The sequence below is a fragment of the Clupea harengus genome, chromosome 8, assembly GCF_900700415.2.
Source record: "Clupea harengus chromosome 8, Ch_v2.0.2, whole genome shotgun sequence".
Classification (NCBI taxonomy): Eukaryota; Metazoa; Chordata; class Actinopteri; order Clupeiformes; family Clupeidae; genus Clupea; species Clupea harengus.
This window is the reverse complement of record NC_045159.1, coordinates 27,103,198-27,126,986: the sequence shown is the minus strand read 5'-3', so window position 1 is coordinate 27,126,986 and position 23,789 is coordinate 27,103,198. Positions and strand designations below refer to the sequence as shown.

General features: G+C 40.6%; 2 protein-coding genes across 3 annotated transcripts in view; both read left to right on the top strand.

The window, feature by feature from the left end:
* ppp3ca (protein phosphatase 3, catalytic subunit, alpha isozyme) overlaps positions 1-15,017 on the top strand; it is a 37,373-nt gene extending 22,356 nt beyond the window's left edge. The window contains exons 4-14 of one of the 2 annotated variants that reach the window (XM_031572582.2): positions 467-578; positions 4,468-4,613; positions 4,919-5,058; positions 10,454-10,531; positions 10,956-11,050; positions 11,760-11,885; positions 12,233-12,313; positions 12,522-12,606; positions 12,768-12,865; positions 13,333-13,386; positions 14,642-15,017. In XM_031572582.2, the coding sequence (XP_031428442.1) occupies positions 467-578; positions 4,468-4,613; positions 4,919-5,058; positions 10,454-10,531; positions 10,956-11,050; positions 11,760-11,885; positions 12,233-12,313; positions 12,522-12,606; positions 12,768-12,865; positions 13,333-13,386; positions 14,642-14,820 (1,194 nt within the window). In that variant the 3' untranslated portion in view covers positions 14,821-15,017. The remainder of the gene's footprint in view (positions 1-466; positions 579-4,467; positions 4,614-4,918; positions 5,059-10,453; positions 10,532-10,955; positions 11,051-11,759; positions 11,886-12,232; positions 12,314-12,521; positions 12,607-12,767; positions 12,866-13,332; positions 13,387-14,641) is intronic. The other variant, XM_031572583.2, reaches the window with a different exon arrangement.
* Positions 15,018-16,990: 1,973 nt separating this feature from the next.
* Positions 16,991-23,231, top strand: ecscr (endothelial cell surface expressed chemotaxis and apoptosis regulator). The gene is made up of 10 exons (XM_012822471.3): positions 16,991-17,354; positions 17,752-17,883; positions 18,914-18,982; positions 20,651-20,767; positions 21,001-21,126; positions 21,265-21,360; positions 21,579-21,609; positions 22,084-22,154; positions 22,447-22,551; positions 22,788-23,231. Exons 1-9 carry the CDS (start codon positions 17,300-17,302, stop codon positions 22,521-22,523), a joined length of 774 nt encoding a protein of 257 aa, XP_012677925.2. The 5' UTR covers positions 16,991-17,299; the 3' UTR covers positions 22,524-22,551; positions 22,788-23,231.
* Positions 23,232-23,789: the final 558 nt, after the last annotated feature.

Sequence of the window (23,789 nt, the reverse complement as noted above, 5' to 3'; positions counted from 1 at the left end):
TGTTCTGGTCTCCCCAGACAACCCTCTATCTGTGTGTGTGTGTGTGTGTGTGTGTGTGTGTGTGTGTGTGTGTGTGTGTGTGAGAGAGAGTGATTGAGTTGGGTAATTATCTGACTGTTTTATTTCAAATAATTGGATCAGTCTCTTGTAGCTCATAGTCCGCATCACACCAGAGGCTTGCAAGTTAATCAGTAGAAGCTTTTTTAGACTTTTGTTTCAGACCATGTGCAGCTACTGAGCCTTATGTGGAGTGACAGTGGATGTGATAACATATGTTATGTAACGGTGAAATTGTTCACGCCACTTTGCCAGATTCAGTCTTGTGTGTGCGTATGTATGTGTTTGTGTATGTAATTATGTATGTATGTATGTATGTATGTATGTATGTATGTATGTATGTATGTATGTATGTATGTATGTATATGTGTGTAATACCTTATTATCACTGTTTTTTTCCATTTTTCAGTGTGTTTTGTACCTTTGGTCCCTGAAAATCCTCTACCCAAAGACGCTTTTTTTACTGCGAGGAAACCACGAATGTAGACATTTGACAGAATATTTCACCTTCAAACAAGAATGTAAGTACACTCCATATGTCTCATAAGACTGTTAGTACACTCCATATGTCTCATAAGACTGTTAGTACACTTCATAAGTCTCATAAGACTGTTAGTACACTTCATATGTCTCATAAGACTGGAAGCACACTCTATATGTCTCATTAGAATGGAAGCACACTTCCTATGTCTCATAAGACTGTTAGTACACTTCATATGTCTCATAAGAATGGAAGCACACTTCATATGTCTCATACGACTGTAAGTACACTCTATATGTCTCATAAGACTGTTAGTACACTTCATAAGTCTCATAAGACTGTTAGTACACTTCATATGTCTCATAAGACTGTAAGTACACTCCATATGTCTCATAAGAATGGAAGCACACCCTATATGTGTCATAAGTAGACTGCAGTGCACCTCTTTTGTGTCATGTTCCACATCCACCTCCTCTTTCATACCCCACACAGCCACCTCTGTTGCCCTGTACAATTTATTGGGTGTTTCAGTTTAATTTTTTCCTCAGAAACCCTTACCTGTTGACTGTACTCATTATACATGTGATATAACAAGGTCTTTCAAAAAAAAAAGTGCCATGCTTTCCTGTTCCTCTATGCCCCACTTTGTTCTAAAGAGACTGACTTCCTTTTTGTCATGACACAGCTGAGGGAGGACGAGGACACGCTCTCCGTGTAAATGAGAGAACAGAGTCCAGAGGGGATGGGAGACAAATGGGACATTATATTAGTTAGACTATCCTAGGAGGCCCTATTGAGGCCAAAAGGTGCTCATCTCAGGGAAGAGTTATTTCTGGTATCCGCTTTCATGACCTGTTTTCTTCTTTGGTGGACAGTGGATTGAGGGTTTCAAAAAAAATAATAACAATTATAAAACAAATGACAGAACTGTGCAGGGGTGGGAAAGAAGTGTCTCTTGACTGTGTCATGCGAAGCGCGCTGAAGAATCGCACGGGGAAATACAGCATGTTAGTTAAGCTCTCTCACAGATAAATATTTATGAGTGCAGAAGATAACTGAAAGTGAAGGGAGCTCTTGCCTAGCGTTGACAGCTGAAGTATATTGCTTGTTGCATAATGGATGAAGTTTTGAACTAAAGTTCAGGAAAGGCATGTCACACGATCCCTGTGTCTTAATTTGTGGTTTTCCACCAACCAAATTTGCTACACTTAAGCCCACATCTACAATGTGATGATATTGCCAACCCTCCTCCCTCCCCCTCTCTTTTCATCACTGTCTGTGATTCTACTTTAACTCTCCCTCACATCTCAGCATTTCACATCAATCCTTTAGCTCCTCCACTAAATCCCATTACAAATAATAGCAAAGCACCTCAGAACATCATAACCTGTGTCTGAGCTTTTTCCCACCCAGCCCCTCCTGTTGTCAGAGCATGTCTGAACTGCACTTGATAAGGCGCGGAGCTAAAACAACCACAGGCACTGGCAAACAAGGGGATGCTAACACCCTGATAAAACCATATTTATGATGTAGAACACAACACGAAAGGACATGAACAAAGAATATGTTTAAAAAGACAAATGGCATTTTTGTTAGCTAATAGTCAACTCATTTGTATTGCTAACACCAACACTTCACAGCTGCAACTGATACAAGCTAGCTAGATTGCTAACTGATGTATGCCAGCTATATATATGTAATGATAATGTGCTGTAAAAGCTGTTCTTACATTTCCACATCACAAAATGTCATAGTGAATAGCCTTAGCAGTGGTTGGATATAACAGGTGTATCCATCTCCCCGTTCACATGACTCCTTCTTCACACAAACCCAGATAGCAAAAGGCCAGTGGACCAGTGTTGGCCCGCTGAAGGCAGAGCTGGCGGTCCGCTGGCCTTTTGCTCATCCGTTTTCAGGCAATTCACTGGTGAGTTACAGGGAAACGGTCCACCATTTTGCCACTTTCTTTATTTAAAAAAAAAAAATCTTTATATATTTATTCATCTTCTTTCATTTTCACCAACCCTTAACATTTTATAGATGTTACCAGTGTGTGACATACGTCTTTAATTAAGCAAGTCATTTTTCACCTGGAGAGCATTCTAGTGCCATGAACTTATTATAGTTAACGGCTAGCTGTGAAAAATAATTTCCTTAACTGAAATAAAAATAACAGTTCTCAAAAACATGAAATCTAAATAAAAACTACAATGAACAATCCACACAAACTAAAATAAATAGAATTGCAGGAAAAACTTGTTTCGTTTTCGTTTCCCCCCTAATTTGCACTGAACTAGTCAATGCCTCAAAATAAAAAAATAAACATAAAACGACTTATAAAACTAACTTAAACTAAACCGAAATAAAAAGAGCCAAACTGATTGACTAAATAAAAATAAAAACTAATGAAAATTTAAAATCTATAATAACTCTGGTTTAGGGGCTAGACCACCATACACCTGTGGACTGATATATGCCTGCTATCTGGGAATGAATCTGAGGATATAAAAATCACCTACCTACAAAAACTTCAAAGTACAAAAAACGCACACAAGATCCCTTGAAGTTCCATCAAATTTAGGCCTTTTGTACTGAAACATCGAATAAAGAGAGCAGGTGTATGACTCTTTCTTCCTACCCTAGGTCAAATCAAGTACTCAGAGCAGGTGTATGACTTTCTATCTGGGAATGAATCTGAGGGTATAAAAATGTGCTACCTACAAAAACTTAAAAGTTCAAAAAACGCAAAGTTAAAGTTAAACATCAATTTTAGGCCTTTTGTACTGAAACATCAAATAAAGAGATTTGCAGTTAGCAATATTACAGCTACAATACAGTATGTAACTTCTACAGATGCATGCCACAAATCTGAACCTCCTCTGTCAGTCTCCAGTCTGTCTCTCCTCTCAGGGTTTGGCAAGATTAGTGTCTGAGGTAACTGTATGCTTTTACATTCTCTGAGCTATCAGGCTTGCTCCACACAACCGCCATATGTCATCTAAGGTTCATTTTCCATATATCAGATAAAGTGTTGCCCATCTTTACTTAAATTCGAAGGTTGAGACCATTTCAATTTAACCTGTATATAGACTCTAAAAAGGCTCAAGTTCTCATATGAGATGTTGATGGAATCCATACGTGCTACATGAATACCCATGGTATCAGCACAGAGCTAGAACCTCTACTTTCGATGTATTTTGACATTCCTCTGTCAAGTAAGCACAACGAAGACATGCACCCTGTACTATTGCACAGTTGTCATGGCAACTACACTCATTAATTACATGGAAAACTGGTATGTGGAACGCTTTTCTTGAGTGGTCCCCTTAAAAATGACTGAATCAGATGCAAGTCTTTCTCCTTGTCCATTTGTGGGTAGTCCTCAATTTTGCACAATATGCACAGTGGAAATAATAATTACGGCAAATAATACAAATAATAATACAAACATTTGTCATTCCCTTATTCCAACTTGAATAACCTTTGATTTGGATGACCCGTACATTTACATTTCTAACTTGAATTCACAGCAATCTAGATATAAATGAAAAAAAAAAAAGTTTTGAGAAGGTTATCAACATCCTTCAGACATTTCAGATAGCATATGAGGTATTTAAGTGGTAATTCTTGATATTTTGAGGGGCTATCTGTAACAGAACATAGCAGTCTGCCACCATCCTATGGTATGACCGAGAAGTAGGCCTTGTATTTTAAAAGAAAAATGCCCTTAAGGTGTGGTTGGATTGTGTTTCTCCTGAATGCTGAATATAAGAAACATTTGCATTTGTAAATCTGTACAGAAAACGTATTATGTAAATACCTTCACCCTACTCCACCCCTCTCCGCCCCTCACGTTCAGACTCTTTCTTCCTACCCTAGGTAAAATCAAGTACTAAGAGCAGGTGTATGACTCTTTCTTTCTACCCTAGGTAAAATCAAGTACTCAGAGCAGGTGTATGACGCGTGTATGGATGCGTTTGACTGCCTTCCCCTGGCTGCTCTCATGAACCAGCAGTTCCTGTGTGTGCATGGAGGCCTTTCACCTGAGATACACACCTTAGATGACATAAAGAAGGTATAAATATAGTGGTAACAGTGTGTGTGTGTGTGTGTGTGTGTGTGTCTGTGTCTGTGTGTGGTTTGTGTGTGTTTGTGTGTGTGTGAGTGTGTGTGTTTCAGTGTATACAAGTATAATTTGTGACTGTGTGGAAAGTATGTATGCATAAGTGCAATTTCTTTGTTTGTTTGCACATAAATGTCTTATATATAAATGTGTCCCTGGACGTGTGCAAATGTCTGTGTGTGCATTTTGTATTGTTTATGTCTGTTTTGAGCATTGTGTGTTTTGAGCATTGCACATCATATGTGGCTCCTTCACAGTTGGACCGGTTTAAGGAGCCTCCTGCCTTTGGGCCCATGTGTGACCTGCTTTGGGCTGACCCATTAGAGGATTTTGGGAATGAGAAGACCCAGGAATACTTCGGCCACAACACGGTCCGAGGCTGCTCCTACTTCTACAGGTGAGCTCACCCAAGACTAAACCAATGCCGTTCGAACCTGTTCTGTCAAGTCGGCAGGTTGTCATTTCAGTCAACCCCCTTAGCAGCAGCATTTTATATAGTTACATAGAAAATGTAGCATGCATGTATGTGTGTATGCCGGCATAGAGCTATGTAGGGGATTTGAGAATGATTGATGCTAGCTATGTCTAGGCTGTAGGAAATACGAGTATGTAGGATGTATAAATCAGACGTATACTGAAGATACGATTTATTACACATAGGAAATGGCCTGAGGCTGTCATTGATAGACTGACATCATGTGACAATGTCTTTTCTATTTACAAAAATACACATGCAGGAAATGTATCCCCCACACTATACATACTGTTTATGTGCAAGCATATACTCACATGTACTCACACTATACATACTGTCTATGTGTAAGTATATACTCACATGTCCTCACCACATACAGAGCCATTCACAGAAAACACAGGAGCACAGACTCCCAGCCGCACTCACAAACACACACCCCGCATGCTGACACATGATGCCATATGCTGCTGCTTCCAACAGAGGGACTGTGCTGAGTTGTGTGTGTGTGTGTGTGTGTGTGTGTGTGTGTGTGTGTGTCTGTGTGTGTGCGAGTGTGTGAGTGTGACCCACATTCCGTGTGTCGGGGGAATATGAGCGAAAGAGGACAGATCTGCGGGGGGTTGGGGGGATAGAGGGGGTTCTATGTCTCTCCAGGTACCGAACCGTACATTGCGCATGTATTGCTGTTGCCTGTTCTCTTGCTAAACCCTCTATGTGAATATTTCATACTGCGATCAAATTTTGATTGGACCGGGAGATGGTTGGACACGTGCTCTAGATTTGGGAAGATTGTTTAGTGATGTTTGTTCTTTAATCAATCAGCCAAAATAAAAGGGTAGATGTATATGTTTGAGATCATTCTCAAAGCACTCTGAGAGAGAGAGAGAGAGAGAGAGAGAGAGAGAGAGATAAAGAAACAGAAAGATGAAATAGACACACCCGGAGAAGGAGAGAGCTTCTCGTCTGTGCCAAAGTGTTGTAGGGCCTGAAATATTCATCCTGGGGGAAAAAGGGGGGATTGTTGTTATATGTACTGCATATCACAGCACTCTTCAAATCACATCACAAACTGCATTACCCACAAGTCTCCTCACTGGCTCTGCATATGTGCCTGTGTGTGTGTGTGTATGTGTGTGTGTGTGTGTGAGAGAGAGAGACAGAGAGAGAGAGAGAGAGAGAGAGAGAGAGAGAAGATGAATGGCTAAAACAGAATGTACACAGATTAGAGATTCAAACTCATAAGGGGGTCTTTCTGTGACCAGCAGCCACAGCTCCAGACTGCCAGCATTACTGGCGTCCAACTCAAGCTCCTGGGACTGGAATGCAAACTAATGACTGCATACTAGCTAGTCCTGTTAGCATACGGGAATCAGAGACCGTAAAGTTACTGCTACTTGCATCCAACTCAAGCTCCTGGGACTGGAATGCAAACTAATGACTGCATACTAGCTGGTCCTGTTAGCATACGGGAATCAGAGAACCGTAAAGTTACTGCTACTTGCATCCAACTCAAGCTTCTGGAATGTGAATGCAAACTAATGACTGCACATTAGCTAGTCCTGTTAGCACTCAAGAATCCGAGATCATAACAGTTCCAGCTCCGTGATACCAGTTTAGCACTGACCTAAAAAAAAAGCGACTGGCAATGGCTAATTAGCTTACTCAATTGCAATCATTTCTGAGATGCCATTTCAGGTTTTTTTAGGTCAATGGGGGAGATGAAACATATCACCAGGCAGAAACTCAAGGAATATTCATATCCAGAGCTGGTCACCTGAGGAGGCATTCGTAAATGATGATTCGTAAAAAAAGATGTCTCCATATTGCATTGGCATTCTCATGAGAAGTCCCTGTGAATGTGGACAAGACCCTTTGAGGTTGAATATCAATATTTAAAATGTTGTCATCAACAGTCATCAACCAGTCAGTGCTCCGAATAAGGAGTCATAGTCAAGAGAGTCAAAGCACCCACAGGATAGGCCCTGGTAGTCATGCATTGTGTCTCACTGTATTTCCTGGCAAAGCATGAGACACAGTGTAAAGATAGGACTTTGCTACTGAACAAGAGGTTAACCATTTTCAGCTTGAGACACAGTAAAAAAAAGAAAAAGAAAAAAGATCTAACCCTGTGTTCCTTATGCAATGGTCTGCTGACGCAGTGGCCAAACAGGTCCATCTGACACATATGCACCTAAACAAACAATTAAAAGACAGAGCAGATGGAATGCCTGCCCCTCGACAGCACCCATCTCTTTAATTGGAGCAGCTAAACAAATAATGTCCTCTCCACACAATGCTATCATTCAAAAACAGGTTGACAGGTTTCTAAAGATGAAGTGTTCACTGTCATCCATCAGAGTAAATATTACATTAATACAGTTAACAATAGTAACTGCACCCATAGGGTAATACTTTACTTAAACCCAGCATTCAAAAAGCATTATAAACACATCCATAAAGGGTTACTGTTTTATTTAGAGGATATCAGTTGAATGTATAGTCTGTGGAAGGACTAGCATGGACTGTATATTCATTTTTGTTGAAATTTGTTGACGTGCTAGTTTGTCGTGTGTCCCCAACTTCCACCGCATTTCGGTCAGGACAACTTCCAGAGTATACTGAAAAGATTCATGAACAGTTATGACAATGCGGTTTAATCTCGTCTGGGCAAAATAGATCTGCCACTCTTGCCGTTGTTACTGTTTTTGCAATGACTTGGCCAGCAGCTTGGCCTGGCTTGGCCTGACTTGGAGACTCAAGCATGCACTGCAGTGTGCAGAATGCCCAAACCATTTGGTGCGAGTTAGCGCTGCACCTGGATGGCACAGGGCTTGGAAAATGAATAGTGTCACTCAAAGAGACCAGTCAAATAATGCCGTGTAGACCGCCGGCCATTTCAACAACCAGCACACCCCAAACTATAGTGTCACAGAAAGACCCCATTATGAATTTGAATCTCTAATCTGTGTACATTCTGTTTTAGACATTCAATTTTTTTTTTACATACTCTCCTAATCTAATCTAATGCCACTGAAGACTGTAAATAATAGTGCAGGAACGGTGTGAAAAGTATGAATTTGTTCTATGTCTATTGGGAAAGGTAGTAGTAGTTTTCTACACACTTTCTCTAAGAGATTACAGCTACTTCTTGGTAGGATTTAGGGACAAGCTAGCTAGCTAACAATCCTGACACACCACAATGTACAAAAATGAGCCATATAGTATGTATTTTGGGTGTATTGTGTTATAAGGTTGACATTTGAAATGCCTGAGATCAGTGTTGGAATGTCATTGGAGTCTCCACAATATTATACACCATGGTACATGTTATTTGTACAATTTAATCTGCCAAAAATCTGTCCATAACCATAACCATGTACTCTTATATGTGCTGGGACAGAGAGGCAATACCAGCATTTGAGCAAAGCTATTGGTCTGTCACTGTCTTACGTATAGTATAGATAGTATTGGCTGCTGCTACATGTACAACGTACATTCATAGACTGACTCATCAGCCACATGCACAGTCAGGCCAGAAGCCAAAGCTGAGAGGGGCTCTGCCCTGGCCTGTGTGCTGTGTGCTGACCAGTAGCTGAGAGGGGTTTATGAGGACCTGGCCTGTGTGCTGACCAGTAGCTGAGAGGGGTTTATGAGGACCTGGCCTCTGGCTGTGTGCTGACCAGTAGCTGAGAGGGGTTTATGAGGACCTGGCCTGTGTGCCGACCAGTAGCTGAGAGGGGTTTATGAGGACCTGGCCTCTGGCTGTGTGCTGACCAGTAGCTGAGAGGGGTTTATGAGGACCTGGCCTGTGTGCTGACCAGTAGCTGAGAGGGGTTTATGAGGACCTGGCCTCTGGCTGTGTGCTGACCAGTAGCTGAGAGGGGTTTATGAGGACCTGGCCTCTGGCTGTGTGCTGACCAGTACAATTTGGGACAATCAATGTCACTGGTTGATTCAACATCATGACTGTAACAAGAGTTCTTCACTGAGATATTGTCGCATTCATACGTCACAACCTCCAAGCAATTACATTTTCATTCAGCATTGTATTTTGACATATTTATGGGTATATTTCGCTCATCATACAGAGCCCACCTCTGACAGCACTGCTGTTGTGTCAAGCTTTCAATATGTAGATATTTTTCTCCATTTAGTCTTTATACTAGCTGATCTTAAAGTCACTCACAGGATGTAGAGGATAGAATTTCATGAGCTGGAGATAGACACCTACAGATCTACAGGGGATGATGAAGAAAGGGCTGGTGCACCAGACTAGACGTTAGAGATGGTCCATACCTCCAATCCCACTTCAGTAGGTATGAAAGTAGAAAAAAACACAAGTGCCCACACTCTATCCAGCCAGTATCATCCCAGCACTGCGATCCATCCCACAATTCCCAAGGGCTCCGTAATATGCTGTTGCCATGACAACCAGTTCCTCCTGCCCAAACTGGAGAGAATAATAGAGAGAGATGGAGAGGAAGGAGTAATCCGTTGTGAGCGAGAATGAGGGAGAGAGTCAGGGAGGTAGCACAGTGGTGATATCAAGCGAACTTGTAAATGTTTAGTTAAAAGAACACATAAAACATTTTAGATTTCACAGTTCCTCTTAAGCCCAAACAGCCCATTACATACAGACACAATAAGGCTGATGCATTGACAATGGGCAGAGTATGACTTAGACTGTGCAAACGCATTGCCTCATCCTCAGTAACACAGACAACCAGGGAGAGTGTGAGCCTTGTGATCTGCTTGTATTCATCATTACTACAATATTTCCAGTAGACTTCTTCTGCATTCAAGCACAACGTATGAATATTTTGTTTTATTTTATAGATATTGTGAGCTCTGTGGTATATTGTGTAATTGTTTGAAATGTGTTGGCTTGCATGGTGCATACTTATACCGCTTCACTGTGGTTGGTGAATCTTAGTATTTTATTCAGGGTAAATTTGACACAAAATACAACAATTTTGACAACTGATTGTTCTGTGATTGAACACTTTTGTGTGTTTGTTTTGTGTGTGTCTCTCTGTACGTGTATGTGTGTGTTTCTGTATGTGTGTGTGTGTGTGTGTGTGTGTGTATGTGTGTGTTTCTGTATTTGTGTGCGTGTGTGTAAATGTAGGCCTTGTGATGAATGTTCTGTTACCTACAGTGGCCTTACAGTGCCTCTTGTGGTCAAATATGTGAAATGCACAGAGGCAAACAGCACTGATTACTGGAGATAGAACACTATGCCCTGTGTTTGTTTTGTTTGTCTATCGCTGGTCAGATTTCTGAACTCTGCTCTCTGCTTTCTCTCTTTCCACTGCAGTTATCCTGCTGTCTGTGAGTTCCTACAGAATAATAATTTATTATCAGTCATCAGAGCACACGAAGCACAAGATGCCGGGTATGGATGTTTTATTTTTTTATTCAAATTCAAAGTGCTTTATTGACATGACAAATAGGGCACTTGTATTGCCAAAGCAGACATTCAAAGAATGAGGAACACAAAGATTGAGAAATCAAAATGTCTATGTGTATTTATTGAGACTTAAACTCACATAAAAATAGAAAGATAAACCGATATTACGGAACAAAAAACAAAACTCTCTCTCGCTATATATATATATATATATAATATGGTACATGTATAAAAACATGTTTATATTTAGGTCAAACTAGTGTCCCTACTAGGCCCACACTGGGATGTTTACTATTGCAGTGTCTTCATCAGGTTTGCATGTTTGTGTATAGTACAAAATAATCAAACAAATCAAATGTTAAGATGTTAAAAGTCCCCCCCCCCCCCCCCCCCCCCCTCAATACCATAGTTACCGGATGTACAGAAAGAGCCAGACCACAGGCTTCCCTTCACTCATCACCATCTTTTCAGCACCAAACTACCTGGACGTGTACAACAACAAAGGTGAGTAGCATATTCAATAGATTATTTATATTTTTAATTTATATATATATATACACACACATATATATACTCACTCTGTGCTCCTATAGCGGCGGTACTGAAGTATGAGAATAATGTCATGAACATCCGGCAGTGATAAATGATATATATATATATATATATATATGTGTATATTATATTGTATATGTATTTATATATTATACATTATTTATATATTATACATTATTTATATACATATTTATATAAGATATGCAGCATTGTTGTATCAATACCAAGAAGCATAATAACAGATTCGAAATCTCTGTTCTGTCTCGTGCGGTCCTGTTATTTATGTTTCTTTTATTTGGCATCACGTTGCAGTGGTGTAAAGCAGTCCAATGCTACACGATGTGCTGCTTTGTGTTTATGTGTGGTGCGAGCGTGGGAGGGACTGTCAGCTTGACTGACTGCCTCCATGTGGTTATATCTCTCCTGATAGAACAGGGTCAGCAGCTGTAGAGCTCAACGGCGCCATCTACAGGACACAATTTCAGTTTCAGTCACACTCAGTTACTCGTCATATACGTACAGTACATGCACTATATTTATACCACAGAAGATACATTCAAACACAAGGGTGTTGACATATGGGTGTGTGGGTGTGTGTGTGTGTGTGTGTGTGTGTGTGTGTGTATGTGTGTGATTTCTAACTCACTCTGTGCTCCTATAGCGGCGGTACTGAAGTATGAGAATAATGTCATGAACATCCGGCAGTTCAACTGCTCCCCACATCCATACTGGCTGCCAAACTTTATGGACGTGTTCACTTGGTCCCTCCCTTTTGTAGGAGAGAAAGGTAAAACACAGTGCCACAAATGACTACCCACCCATACCATCAAAGAACCCATACCATCTTCCTCATCTTTATCATCAAAGAACCCAATACCATCTTCCTCATCTTTACCACCAAAGAACCCAATACCATCCTCTTCATCCTGACCACCAAAGAATCTACTGTATTGTTTTTGTATTGTACACCAAAGAAAGGTTAAGCTCGAAATGTTTCAGATTTGTTGTTGTGGGCACTCCACAGTCAGACCTAAAGCTTTTAAACATTACCTGTATGAAGTCTCTTCTTCATACACACGGAAACAGAATTCAACCTTTGGCTGACGTGTTTTTGTTCTTTGACCCACCCCGCAGTCACAGAGATGCTGGTGAACGTGTTGAGCATCTGCTCCGACGACGAGCTGATGGAGAATGATGGGGACGAGGCTTTTGATGGTGAGAGTCACGTTATACTTTGATTGCGATACATAACTAAACATTCAACCTCGGTTTAAAAAAAAAAAAATAGTGACAAAAAATGCATACAGTAATGACGTTCTGAGGGATTGTTGCTGTACAGTGTGGAAATTATTACGAGAAAAGAATGTATATTTATTTGGTGGCCCAGGCAAACTTACAAAGCCTTGCATGTCTCTCTCATCAGCCAATGCAGCAGCTGCCAGGAAAGAGGTGATCAGGAACAAGATCCGTGCCATTGGGAAGATGGCCAAGATGTTCCAAGTCCTGAGGTGAGTGTGCACTTCCTTCCTGTTCCCAGCGATACATCCCAGACCTGCCCAAGTAATAAAGCACCCCTCATTTTTTCCGAAAGGGGCACTGAGCACACTGTAATGTGTAACGGTACATGTACTTATTGTGTGTGTGTGTTTGTGTGTGTGTGTGTGTTTAGAGAGGAGAGTGAGAACGTGCTGACACTGAAGGGTTTGACCCCGACCGGCATGCTACCCAGTGGAATCCTGGCTGGAGGAAAGCAGACCTTACAGAGTGGTGAGCAGCGGGCCCGGGGCTCTTCTGGGCCTGGGCGTCTCTACACCCTCATCCGGTTCTTTCTTTTGCTCTTTCTTTCTTTCTTTCGTTCTTTCGTTCTTTCGTTCTTTCTTTCTTCCTTCCTTCCTTCCTTTCTTTCTTTCTTCATTTCTGTCTTTCTGTCTTCTCCTATTCCTCCCTGCTTTTCTAAGTTAAGTCATGTTTTACACCAGTGTGCCCCTATGGCAACCCGGTGAGTGTTGGTAATACTAACCGCAGTAAGCCCTGCTGTATGTGAGTGGGGCATCAGCCCCAGTGTGGACGGGCAGGTGGCCACCCGGGGCCGGTGCACACGGTGTGTTGGTGTGACCGCATGCCTCCAGCCTGGTTTTCCACAGCTGCTGCTGTTCCCTGCTACTGCATTTCTCTCGCTGTTGCATGGCTTGTTCAGGAGTAACCCACTCGCCTCCTTTCCCCCCATGTTCCAGCCACCATTGAGGCCATTGAAGCCGTCGAGGAGGATGATGATAAGGATGGCGAAGGTAAACTTGGGCCCCATCTTCAAACCTCTCCCTTCCATTCACTTCAGGGCAAATGATAGGGCCACAGTTAGCATCCATTCACCTTAGGGCAAATGATAGGGCCACAGTTAGCATCCATTCACCTTAGGGCAAATGATAGGGCCACAGTTAGCATCCATTCACCTTAGGGCAAATGATAGGGCCACAGTTGAACAATACGCATCCACACACTGATATACTGATGGGGTATGGGTATCGGCCATGGATTTTTCACATTTTGACAGTTTTGACATTTTAAAATAATATAATTTCCTGGAGTGGATATTTCTTTGATTTGTTCCTTCCACTTTTTGCACACATTTCAGAGAAATAACTTCATTCATTCAAATTATCAATAGAAGAGTTGGAGGTACAGGTGCTTTAGGTGGCACTTCATTTGCTGTGTAAAACTGTCTGTTCTTCCATTAAAACGGATCATTACACAGAGTAAATGGGTTACCAATTAAAGATGTATCTTTACAAACCTTTACTAGGTACTTGAAGTCTTGTCCTGAAGACTTGAAGTCTCTTTACGCGGCATTCTACTAACCGACATGCTTTAAATGAAATGCATGGTGGAAATGCATGATAGATTCTTTTTTACGTGCATAGGCATGACTTCCCATCTGATATATGCTTTCCTTCAGATGCTATATTTTCTAATTGACTCTGGCTTAGCATGTGAAAAAGCACATGGAGTGCCTAGCAAACAGTTCTGCTCTAACTACCCTCCATGCTAAAACTAACAGCAATCAGAATCCTGGTCCTCAGGAAAAGAAAGGGAATGGGAATTCTCTAGTATGGACATGAAAAGCAGCGCTAGTACTGAGATCTAGATGCATTAGTAGGGTTTTAGGTTGCAGGAATCTAACAACAATCAGAATCCTGGTCCTCAGGAAAAGAAAGGGAATGGGAATTCTCTAGTATGGATATGAAAGCAGCGCTAGAACTGAGATCTAGATGCATTAGTAGGCTTTTAGGTTGCAGGAATTTTAAAAATGCAAAGGTTCTGGTCACTCATACTCAACTAGTTATAACTATAGTCGCTCCTTTATGATTTGCTTCGAACTGCATCTGAGAAAAAAGAAGAAATTCTGATCTATTGCAAAACAGGCCAAGGAGATCAGTCACAGGGATTTCTATCAGTAAAATCTACAGATGGCTCAGGCACTCTATCTGAATGTGCGGTAGGAGGTGCTCCTTTCCGTCTCTAACCCTGTGTCTGGCCTCTCCGCAGCCATCCGAGGCTTCTCTCCACAGCACAAGATCAGCGGCTTCACGGAGGCCAAAGGCCTGGATCGAATCAACGAGCGCATGCCACCGCGCAGAGATGGGGTGAACAACGTGGGCCACTCCATGGGCAAGATGAACATGTCCGAGGCCAACGGCACAGACGACAACAGCAACATCCAGTGATGTGGCTGCCGTGCCCTTCACCCTTAGCCGACACCACTGCAGCGCCAAACCCTGCAGGATCTCGCCAAACTGTTATTTAAGGCCTCAGAGTACTGACAACACAAACAGACAGACAAACAAACAAACAAAAAAATAACATAGCCAAGTCCATCAGCATTACACTTCTGCTCCAAGTTTCTTATTAGAGAAATAAACTCGAAACATTTTCAGATCTCTTGTGCACTGTAGCTGGTGAAGACAGATATTGCTGTGCGTCTGAGAGCTGCAACGGTGCCACCTTTGCTAACGGGAAGAGTTCCCACTGTCAGCAGGGGGAAGGGGGTCATTGGACTAAGCATAGGGGGTGGGAGGGTGGGGTGGGGGTGGGGGGGGGGGGGGGTGAGAGGTGGGATTTGAGGCTCGTGGAGCACAGGAAGTGGGTTTTTTTTCGTCAGGAAGGTGGGCTGCCCCAGGGGCTCTTGCCCAGCATATCCATTCTGACTCCGCCCACTTAAAGTGGGCAGGATTTAAGGATTAGAACTCTGAGAAGGCTGATCCACCACAGCTCCAATTCCAATGCCACGCACACATTTTACAGTTTTCATCCATGGGTTCTGCTCATGGGTTCATTTCATCCAGGCGTAATCTCACTACTCAACATGTTTTGCTACTAGTATTAATCAATGTGAATTTACAAATTTCAAAAATCATGTTTTTAAAGAAAGGATATTTGAAAAGGAAAATATGGACATTTTATTACACTCGCATTGCAATCTTACCTGAGAATTTTGATTTGTAGATTTCTTTCTTTTTTTTTTTTTGGTAAGATGCCACGACTTGAAACGGGAGAGGGTGTGGGGGTGCTTTTGCGTATGCGTATGCTTGGCCGTGTGGAGTCATCACTGTAGGCACGGTCTGTCCAGGATGCGCAGAAGAAAAAAAGGTGCCGCAAGAGGACCACTGAGTTTCGCCACTGGCACCACCTGCCTGATTGTTTTTCACACGCCTGTAACTCAAGAGAAAGAATGCACATAGTATGACAAATAAATATATATACGTATATAAATTATGATAACATATGAATACATATAAATATATTATATTATTAACAACTAATGGACAATAATAAAGACAATGATTTTTGATAGCATCTACAGTATGGAACGCATCAATGCATGCAATTAAGTTCCCTATTGATATGTGACATTATAATTGTGATGTGTTTCAGTATGGTAGACTTGAATTATTTCCCTCTTCGAATTATATTTGTAAAATTTTGTTTTTGTTTTTTATATGTTATTTTTAAAATCATTTACTCTTTGTTTTATTTTTTGTTTCTTCCACGTTTTCATCCATATTATTTTGTTATTGTTGATTTTATTTTTGTATTGTTTGCTGTACAGGCATTTGAGCTCTTTTTAAGGTGTGAAACCTCTCTGTTTTCTCTGTTCAGTCGGTGTAGAGAAGTTGTTCAGTAGTGTGAATGAACATATTACTCAGTGAAAAGCAACATTCAGGCTGCCGAAGCATGATCGCATGGTTTATTCAGATGTAAACAAATCTGACACAATGAAATCCTGTGTCTCACTTTTAAAAGGAAAGAAATATATTCTCATTATGATAATTGATAATATTCTTATTCAATTAAGCTTAATATTATTTTATTTTCCGTTCACTGTTTTATGATCCTTGTTTGGTCGAGATGTGGTTTATTTCAAGAAGGACTTTCATGAATTTAACTTGTGGCTATTTTTTCTGGTATTTTTCTCTTGAACTAAGTTTTCGCATTTGACTTCCTCAATGATACACACATTGTAAGCATGCCCTATGGGACAAATCACTTTTTTACTCTTGAATAAAATATGCATGAATTAATAATGTCTCTTCCCTGTCTTTTTCTCAGAATTACCTCTCTCAGCAGTTGCAGTTAAATGTGTGTATGTGTGTGAGAGCCTGTGTGTGTGAACATGAGTGTGTGTGTGTGTGTGTGTGTGTGTGTGTGTGTGAGAGAGAGAGAGACAGGCCGTCAGACAGACAGAAAATAGAGAATATTTTAAAAAGAGGATCTTTGCTCTTGATCTCAACCTGATTTACAAAACCGTTGACCAATCACAGCTTCACTCGAGGTCCATGTTTTCCATGAGAACATTCCATCTGCATCCTGCTATTCTTCCACAGGAAGCTAAGGAAAAGGCATCAGGCCCAACTGCACCCACCTATCTCCACAAACAGGACTGGGCATTAAGCTGGAAACACACACTCACACACTAGTATGCTTTACACACTTTTCAAATGAGTCATAGGAGCAGAATAGTCATAGAGGCAGGTCCATCTCACTCTTACATATACTCTTACACATAACGACAGCAGCTTCTACTACGGGACATTTTTTATTGTTATCCTGTTATATTAGACATACATACATACACAGACATCTGTACAAGTACATTAATTACTTACATAAACATAAACTAAAACTAAAACGTCATTGGATGAAAAAATGGATTTCCTCCTATATTCCCTGATGTTTCTGCCTCTCCTGTATATTTCAGCAGGTAGGTCATGTTTTTATCACTCATTAGTGTCCATTGCTTTGAAGATGAAGATGTTTAGTAGCACAGTTTTGTCTGACCTACAGTACATGTTATAGGAAATTACAATCCATAGACTTAAAATGAAGTTAAAAACAAATCCTATAAGCAAAATTAAAAGTACTGGAACCAATGTATCAGTAATCTTAATCCCAACTAATCAGTAATCAGTACCTCACGGGCCCATCCGTACAGATGAGTGTGCCATCGCTATTGATGAAAGCTTTTTAGCCTCACCAATGAAACTTGTTTTATCATTTTAGTGTTGTGAAGCAAATGCAGAATAGAAATTTTATTTTTATTTTATTTACTCTACTGAGAAAATGTTTTGGAATAACTTGACATGATGAGAACATTTTAGCGTCCCAACCTACGTCATCGCAAAAAACAATCCTGTCAAGTCCTGCGACTGAGAAAATAACCACAAGTACCGTGAGAAGAGAAGGGGATCCAGGAGCCACTGTAACTTCAACCCCACGCGTCAATACAACAGGTAATTCCTCCACGCCTTCTTCTACACACGTATAAGATTATAGGCTTCACAGTACATTCCTATGGTTATATACTGTGATTGATTAGTTGAATGTTGTTTTTAATATATATGTGTCCTTCATTAATGCTGTGACACAAGACAGTTTGATTTCTTCAGTGAGTGAGCGTTTCAAATTTTCGGAGAAATGTCTGAATCTTTCTGAATGTGTCTCTTGCGTGTCCCTCTGTATGACAAGATCCTTTGTATCTCCTTTCTCATCATTCTCTTAAAGGTGTTATTACTCCTTACTCTCCTCTAGCTGTCAGTTAAGTGTGAGTGCAAAGAAAATAAAAAATACAGTTTGTACACAGTCCTGGCTCTGTACATAGGAAACAAGGCTTGGACCAAGCCATAGTTCCAGTCGATTAACACGTTGCTTCAGGGGCACGAAAGGGAGGGGTGTAATATGATTGGCTGTTGAGTGCAAATATCTACAACCTTTCGCCAGAATTGGAGATTCTGCCTTTAATCTTCACTCCACACTACACTCAAAGGCATGGGTGCAAGCCTGCCACTGGATTGGCTTTTAAGGCCCTATAGAGTCAACATCTGTGCGTATGTCAGGTGGTTCATAGTCCTTTAACCCCAAAGAGCTAATGTTGATAAACATTTAGTTTAACTTTCAGTTGTAGCAATACTATGCAACAATTGTATCATTTTGGGGTATGTTTTTAAAAGCAGCTAGTTTTGGTATTATCTTTAAATTCATTTTGAAGGAATATGGTCATGCGAAGGACAAATAAATACACCTGTCATTCCCACTAGCTACCCAATGCTAAGCATTGTAACCCGTGAAAATGCAATGCCATCGCCAATCATATCGCCAAAAGACACCTGTTAGCATACTAGCCAGCTTCTATCAGTGCCAACAGGGTTGTTGGTGGTGTCTGCATGCCATTATTCATTTTAGACCAGAACTCCGTACTGCTGCTCCAAAACATGACAGTGATATCAGAATTGACTATGCTCTGCTGTCGCTATCTTTTCCCAGGGAGCACCACTGTCATAAGTTCGACCTCTTCTACAGCATCACCGGTCTACCAAACAACGGGCCTAACAGGTATGGCAGTGTTGTGAACTCTATGGCACAGTATGCATAGTACAGGGGTTGGACACTGAAACACTGGCCAATATAGTTTGAGGTTTCGCACCTCTATATGCGTGGGCTGTGGGCCTTCCTTCCCTGATATCACATTCCTTAGTGTAAGAGCAGAATGAGAAGGTTGAACTAGCAGAGCAATAGCACAGCTGCTGTACATACAACATTGCAATCCACACATAATGGGAGACGTATCAGTGTTCAAAAGAGGACAAATTGTTGGTGCACATCTCGCTGGCACATATGTGACCAGGACAGCAAGTCTTTGTGGTGTATCGAGCCACGGTATCCAGGGTAAGGTCGGCATTCCACCACAAAAGACTAACCACATCCAGGAGTAACTGTCGACGCGAGAGGAAGCTGTCTGAAAGGGATGTCCGGGTACTAACCCAGATGGTGTCCAAAAAACATAAAACCACAGCTGCTCAACTCACTGCAGAATTAAAAACATAAAACCACAGCTGCTCAACTCACTGCAGAATGAAATGCGCACCTCGACTCTCCTGTTTCCCCCAAAACTGTTTGTCAGGAGCTCCACAGGGTCAATATTCATGGTCGGGTTGCTATATAGTCAAACATTTGGTCGCTCGTGCCAAAGCCAATCGTCGGTTTCAATGGTACTAGCAGTGCAAACCTTGGGCCGTGGACACATGTATTGTTCTCTGATGAGTCCACCCTCACTGTCTTTCCCACATCCGGGGGGAGTTACAGTGGGGAGAAGCCCAGAGTGGAACATGGGGGTGGATCAGTCATGGTTTGGGCTGCAGGATGATCGTGGCACTCCCTAGGCCCAGCCAGACAGAGTGACAGAGTGGTTTCATGAACATAAAAGTGAAGTTGAACATCTCCCATGGCCTGCACAGTCACCTGATCTGAATATTATTGAGCCACTTTGGGGTGTATTGGTGGAGCGAGTCAGGTAAGGTCTTCCTCCACCAGCATCACGTACTGACCTGGCCACTGTTCTGCGAGAGGAATGGCTCAAAATCCCTCTGGTCACTGTGCAGGACTTGTGTCTTTCCCAGGATGAATTAATGCTGTGTTGGTGGCAAGAGGAGGCCTACACCATACTAATACATTATTGTGGTCTAAAACAAGGTGTTTCAGTTTCTTTGTCCTTTTTTTGCCTTTTGAAATTATAAGGCTGAATTCATGTCAGAAATGAATGTGAAATTCATACTACTAAACGCATTGACACTTGGCAAGGGAACACTAAATCACTACAATTTTCATGTGACCATACTGTCTTCATTGCATTTGTATCAGGAGTATGTGGGAACTGCACCTCAATTTCATGCAATCACTACCTAATCACAAGATGGATGCTTTGACTTTTTACACTAGTTCAGTATTTAACTCTTCAATTCATTTCATTTTATGATTCCATAATAATGTGGCACGGTTTCTTCCCCGTACTGAAGTGTCACTGCGTAATGCCTAATGTCCTTAAAGATTGATATTTTCTAATAATATCATGACGATCTCCCTCTCCTTGTGAGGAAAGTAATTAATCCAATTAAATTCATCTCAGTAATTGCAGTATAGTTAGTAACTAACCATTCATTTCAGGGAACTTTTGTTTGATGTCTGCAGGCTGTGCAATATAATGACTATTGAAGTATATTGCAGGAATACTGATGAGCATCCACTCTACAACATCAACATCACAGAGATCCACAAGAAGCCCAGGTTCTCCACCAGATGAGGCAATAACTTCTACTCCGCATCAATCTAGCTCCAGCTCAAGTCAGTTCTCCACACCGTTCCTTCTTTGTCACTTTGAAAATAATTAACGAGGCGTATAAGTAACTGCTTATGCTTATATGTATGACCGATGTCTATCCAACGAAAACAACTGCATGACCTACAAGACCTAAATAAATGTAATGGGATGGCACCACCAGACTGGAACTCCTCCAACTCAAAAAATATACTATATCTTTAACGTGTGTCTTCAATACACTTCTCCCCTTGGTTAGGTCCACAGTTGTCAAGGGCAACAACACAAGCCCTATCTCCGGAGGAAAATGCAATGGACTCATTATTATCTTCTTCTCCTTCTCCGACTACACAGCCGGGAAGCAGCCTCACCATGGTGGCCTTTGGTATGGTTCATGGTCGTGCTACATGGCTCATGATTAAATGTCTCTCATATTAATATTATAATAATGATTCATATATTAATTAATATTGATATCTGAACTTAAACTTTCATATGAAATGGATATCCTCTTCTGTTAAAGGAGTGATGACCTTCATTCTCATCCTAATCATCATCATGGTGATTTTGGTGGCAACTGTAAATATGAAAGGGCAGTGCAATAACAACGAGGGAAAAGGTGACTTGGCCTGTGTAATCTGTGTGTGTGTGTGTGTGTGTGTGTGTTTGTGTGTGTGTGTGTGTGTGTGTGTGTGTGTGTGTGTGTGTGTGTGTGTTTGTGTGTGTGTGTGTGTGTGTGTGTGCTTGTCTGTCTGTCTGTCTGTCTTCTGCACCCATATTTGAAAAAGAAAGGAAAATTCCTCAGGACATAACTTTTTTTGTTGTTGTTCTTAACAGATAAAAAAAGTTGGGAATCTGTCATTGAGAGGTATGAGTTTCAACCAGGCAATGGGCATTTATAGGGATTAGTGTCATATATTAAACAAAACCTGGGGAGGTTTAAGTAGCCCAGGGAATTGTAGAATTAAAAACATATGTATGCCATAATTATGTAAATTAGTATACTGTTAGCTATTCTTTACGTAGCACTAAGGTAGTATGGCAATTTGAGTAATTATCAGCACAAACCGCACATCTACACCATACATTAGATTGACGAGTGTATAGTCTATTCCACAATGACCAAAAACAAGTAATCGCAGGCATTGCTTTTTGGGGACTGACAAGGCCGGGGGAAAAACACAGTATGCAACTAATAGGATAAATGCAATATGTTAAATAACAAAACATGACGATAGAATAATATTTTAGTAATAAAATGTAGGTAAAAAATTGTGCAAAATCTGATTGACTATTTTATGTATATATATATGATGGCCTATATTGATTTCATTTCTTTCAGCAATGTTACAACCAGTGGAGAGAAAGAGAGCATTACACTAGTCTCTATGAGGACAATTAACACAGAAACTGGTAAGCACATTACACCACTCTCAAGTTTAACTAGTGATAAATAATCTCATTTTGATTTTTCAAGTGATATTCATGAATAGGTAGAGCTGGGAAAACACGGAACAAAGAACATACTGAGGACAAAGACAGGAAAGAAAGACAGACAAGAAAATAAGAAAATAAGAAAGAAAGAAAGAAAGAAAAAGAAAGAAAAAGAAAGGGACAGAGAGAAGAAAAGAAACCGAGAGAATAATGTCTGTGGAAACAGTATGCATAAAAACATGCAATGCTTATATCCTGTTTGTCTCTGCAGATACAGATTCTCCTCGTCTTTCGTCCGTCCATAGCACCATATTAGACAATGACGAACTAGAGGTCTACAGAGATTAACTCACATCAGAGGCTGAACTTACTTTTGGTAAAGTATAAGATTGAAATAATTCAGCACCAGACATAGAGGCTTTTTCAAAAGTGTTCAATGAATGCAAATATATTAGTATGGCATTAAACATTATTGTACCGCAAAAAAAGGAATGCTTATATGTATGTTTAAAAGGATTAATCCAGAAGTTATTTCCAAATACTAACTCCACACTTAATTATATTAATCCTCTTATTGTCAGACATCTCATGCAGAGTGTTCTTTGTTTACAGCTGGGTGAAAACAAGAAGAGTCTGCAGCAACACCAGACCAAATCAGTTTTGTAAAAAAAAAAAAAATCCCTCTGTATTAGGCTACTGATGAGTATTTCCATTAATGTAGTTGATTGTTTTGTCTCTTTGTGTTATTAATGCAACGATAGGACTTGGGTATGCTGTTGTATAGGGGTGAAGTCCAGTAAATTGGGCCACTTTTTCGGTCAAATGTGCATGAAAACCAAAATCCACTCAACTCACCTCTACAATTTTGTTGAAAATAGGAAGCAAAAGTAAGTTTTAAAATAATGTTTTAAGCTCAACAGCTGTTTATGCACAGAATGTCTGCCTTCTGAGTCAACATGTTGCGTATCTGGTCAAATGGACCATGCATCAGGCTAAAATGGACCATTGAAATTAAACAGAAGTTTGCATAATTCTAATAAATGAAATTAAAACTTGTTTATTGTATTCAATTTTTTCCTTTAATCTGATACTTAAAAATAACAGTGTTTGTATGTGCTTGCATAAATTAGGTGGTATTATGTGATTATCAGAATTGCTGTCTTATATGCTAACAATATAAACAGTTAATAAGTCATTCATATTATGAATACACAGCAATAGCATGGCAATAGAGCTGCACCGAATTAAATATGATAAACTCTTATTTGAGCATTCTTGAACTTTTTTTGTGTGAGAGAGCACCATCTATGCGTTTGCGTATGAGTGGGCCTACTATTTGTGGCATATGTGCACTTCATGTGTATGGGCACTAGACTACTATTTGTGTCATGTTTATGGCCAACAATAAGAATATGACATATATAGGCTTATTTCTTAACTTTTGTACAAAATATTTTAATGTTTTGGGGGACAAATTATGTTATTTACTTGAAGTCAATTCTGGTCAAAGTCAAATTTGTGGCCCTTTTTATCAAACACACTGAGCTCTGAATAATCTATTTGTTTACTATAAACATTCTTATCTGGTACCATCCAGCAATACAGTTAAAATGC

Excerpts from the sequence above, each read along its gene's own strand:
- ecscr (XM_012822471.3), top strand. The coding sequence starts at position 17,300 with ATGGATTTCCTCCTATATTCCCTGATGTTTCTGCCTCTCCTGTATATT. Across the intron at positions 20,768-21,000 it reads TCAATCTAGCTCCAGCTCAA|GTCCACAGTTGTCAAGGGCA; the intron begins GTCAGTTCTCCA and ends CCCCTTGGTTAG. Across the intron at positions 22,155-22,446 it reads GACAATTAACACAGAAACTG|ATACAGATTCTCCTCGTCTT; the intron begins GTAAGCACATTA and ends TTGTCTCTGCAG.